Source organism: Nothoprocta perdicaria, unplaced genomic scaffold (assembly GCF_003342845.1).
Source record: "Nothoprocta perdicaria isolate Ctin4 unplaced genomic scaffold, notPer1 scaffold_1435, whole genome shotgun sequence".
Lineage (NCBI taxonomy): Eukaryota > Metazoa > Chordata > Aves > Tinamiformes > Tinamidae > Nothoprocta > Nothoprocta perdicaria.
The window spans coordinates 1-2,201 of NW_020454578.1; the positions used below are offsets into that span (position 1 = coordinate 1).

General features: G+C 69.6%; 1 protein-coding gene across 1 annotated transcript; it reads left to right on the forward strand.

Moving 5' to 3' along the window:
• Window positions 1-56: 56 nt before the first annotated feature.
• LOC112943317 (apical junction molecule-like) lies at window positions 57-1,199 on the forward strand (the record flags this gene model as incomplete). Its single annotated transcript, XM_026034453.1, has 1 exon — window positions 57-1,199. A coding segment is annotated over one exon (1,143 nt), but the record flags the coding sequence as incomplete, so codon positions are not given.
• Between the last annotated feature and the right edge of the window lie 1,002 nt (window positions 1,200-2,201).

A 2,201-nucleotide genomic window follows, 5' to 3' on the forward strand; every position in this document is an offset into this window, starting at 1 on the left:
GGGACCGCGTGACGCTCGGCGGGAGCCACTTGTTCCGCTTCACCCACCCGGAGCAGGCGCGGCGGCGACGGGCGGAGCGGGAACGGGCGGAGCGGGAACGGCAGGAGCGGGAACGGCAGGAGCGGGAATGCCGGGAACAGGCGGAGCGGGAACGCCGGGAACGGCAGGAACAGGCGGAGCGGGAACGCCGGGAACGGGCGGAACAGGAACGCCGGGAACGGCAGGAACGGGGGGAACGGGCGGAGCGGGAACGGGCGGAGCGGGAACGGCAGGAGCGGGAACAGGCGGAGCGGGAACGGGCGGAACAGGAACGGGCGGAGCGGGAACAGGCGGAGCGGGAACGCCGGGAACGGCAGGAACGGGCGGAGCGGGAACGGGCGGAGCGGGAACGCCGGGAACGGCAGAAACGGGCGGAACGGGAACGCCGGGAACAGGTGGAGCGGGAACAGGCGGAGCGGGAACGGGCGGAGCGGGAATGCCGGGAACAGGTGGAGCGGGAATGCTGGGAACAGCAGCAACAGGCGGAACAGGAATGCTGGGAACGGCAGGAACAGGCGGAGCGGGAACGCCAGGAACGGCAGGAACGGGCGGAGTGGGAACGCCGGGAACAGGTGGAGCGGGAACGGGCGGAGCGGGAACAGGCGGAGCGGGAATGCTGGGAACAGCAGGAACGGGCGGAGCGGGAATGCTGGGAACAGGTGGAGCGGGAATGCCGGGAACAGCAGCAACAGGCGGAACGGGAACGTTGCGAACAGGCGGAACGGGAATGCCGGGAATGCCAGGAACAGGCGGAGTGGGAATGCCGTGAACAGGTGGAGCGGGAATGCCGGGAACGGCAGCAACAGGCGGAGCAGGAATGGCAGCAACAGGCGGAGCGGGAACGCCGGAAAAGCCGCAAGCAGGCGGAGCGGGAACGCCGGGAACGGCAGCAACGGGCGGAGCGGGAACGCCGGGAATGCCAGGAACAGGTGAAGGGGAAACGGGCAGAGCAGGGAGGCCGGGAATGCCGGGAACAGGCGGAGCGGGAACGGCGGGAACAGGCAGAGCGGGAATGCCGGGAGCAGCAGAAACGCCGGGAACAGGTGGAGCGGGAACGCCGGGAACAGGCGGAGCGGGAACGGCGGGAACAGGCGGAGCGGGAACGGCGGGAACGTCGGGAACAGCCCCCCCCGGCCGAGGAGCAGCAACAGCCGCCACTGGTGAGGGGGGAGTTTGGGGGGGACCCGGGACCCCCACAATGTCCCCAGGGGGTCCCCAACGTCCCCACGGGGTCCCCAATGTCCCCGGGACCCCCGGGATGTCCCCAGGGGTCCCCAATGTCCGCAGGACCACCAGGGTGTTCCCACAGGGTCCCCAACATCCCCGGGACCCCCATGATGTCCCCAATATCCCCACAGGGTCCCCAATGTCCCCAAGGGGTCCCCAATGTCCCTGGGACCCCCGGGATGTCCCCAGGGGGTCCCCAATATCCCCTGGGTGTCCCCGATGTCCCCGGGACCCCCACAATGTCCCCAGGGGGCCCCCAATATCTCCACGGGGTCCCCAACATACCCAGGGGGTCCCCAAAATCCCCAGGGGGTCCCCAACGTCCCCGGGATCCCCACAATGTCCCCAGGGGTCCCCAAAATCCCCAAGGGGTCCCCAATATCCCCAGGGTGTCCCCAACGTCCCCAGGGTGTCCCCAACGTCCCCGGGACCCCCGGGATGTCCCCAAGGGATCCCCAACATCCCCACAGGGTCCCCGACATCCCCAGGGGGTCCCCAACGTCTCCAGGACCCCCACAATGTCCCCAGGGGGTCCCCAATGTCTCCACGGGGTCCCCAACATACCCAGGTGGTCCCCAAAATCCCCAGGTGGTCCCCAACGTCCCCACAGGGTCCCCAATGTCCCTGGGATCCCCACAATGTCCCCAGGGGGTCCCCAATATCCCCAGGGGGTCCCCAACGTCCCCAGGGGGTCCCCAATGTCCCCAAGGGGTCCCCAATGTCCCCGGGACCCCCGAGATGTCCCAGGGGGTCCCCAACATCCCCAAAGGGTCCCCAATGTCCCTGGGACCCCCGGGATGTCCCCAGGGGGTCCCCAATGTCCCTGGGTGTCCCCGATGTCCCCAAGGGGTCCCCAACATCCCCAGGGGGTCCCCAACGTCCCCAAGGGGTCCCCAATGTCCCTGGGACCCCCGGGATGTCCCCAAGGGGTCCCC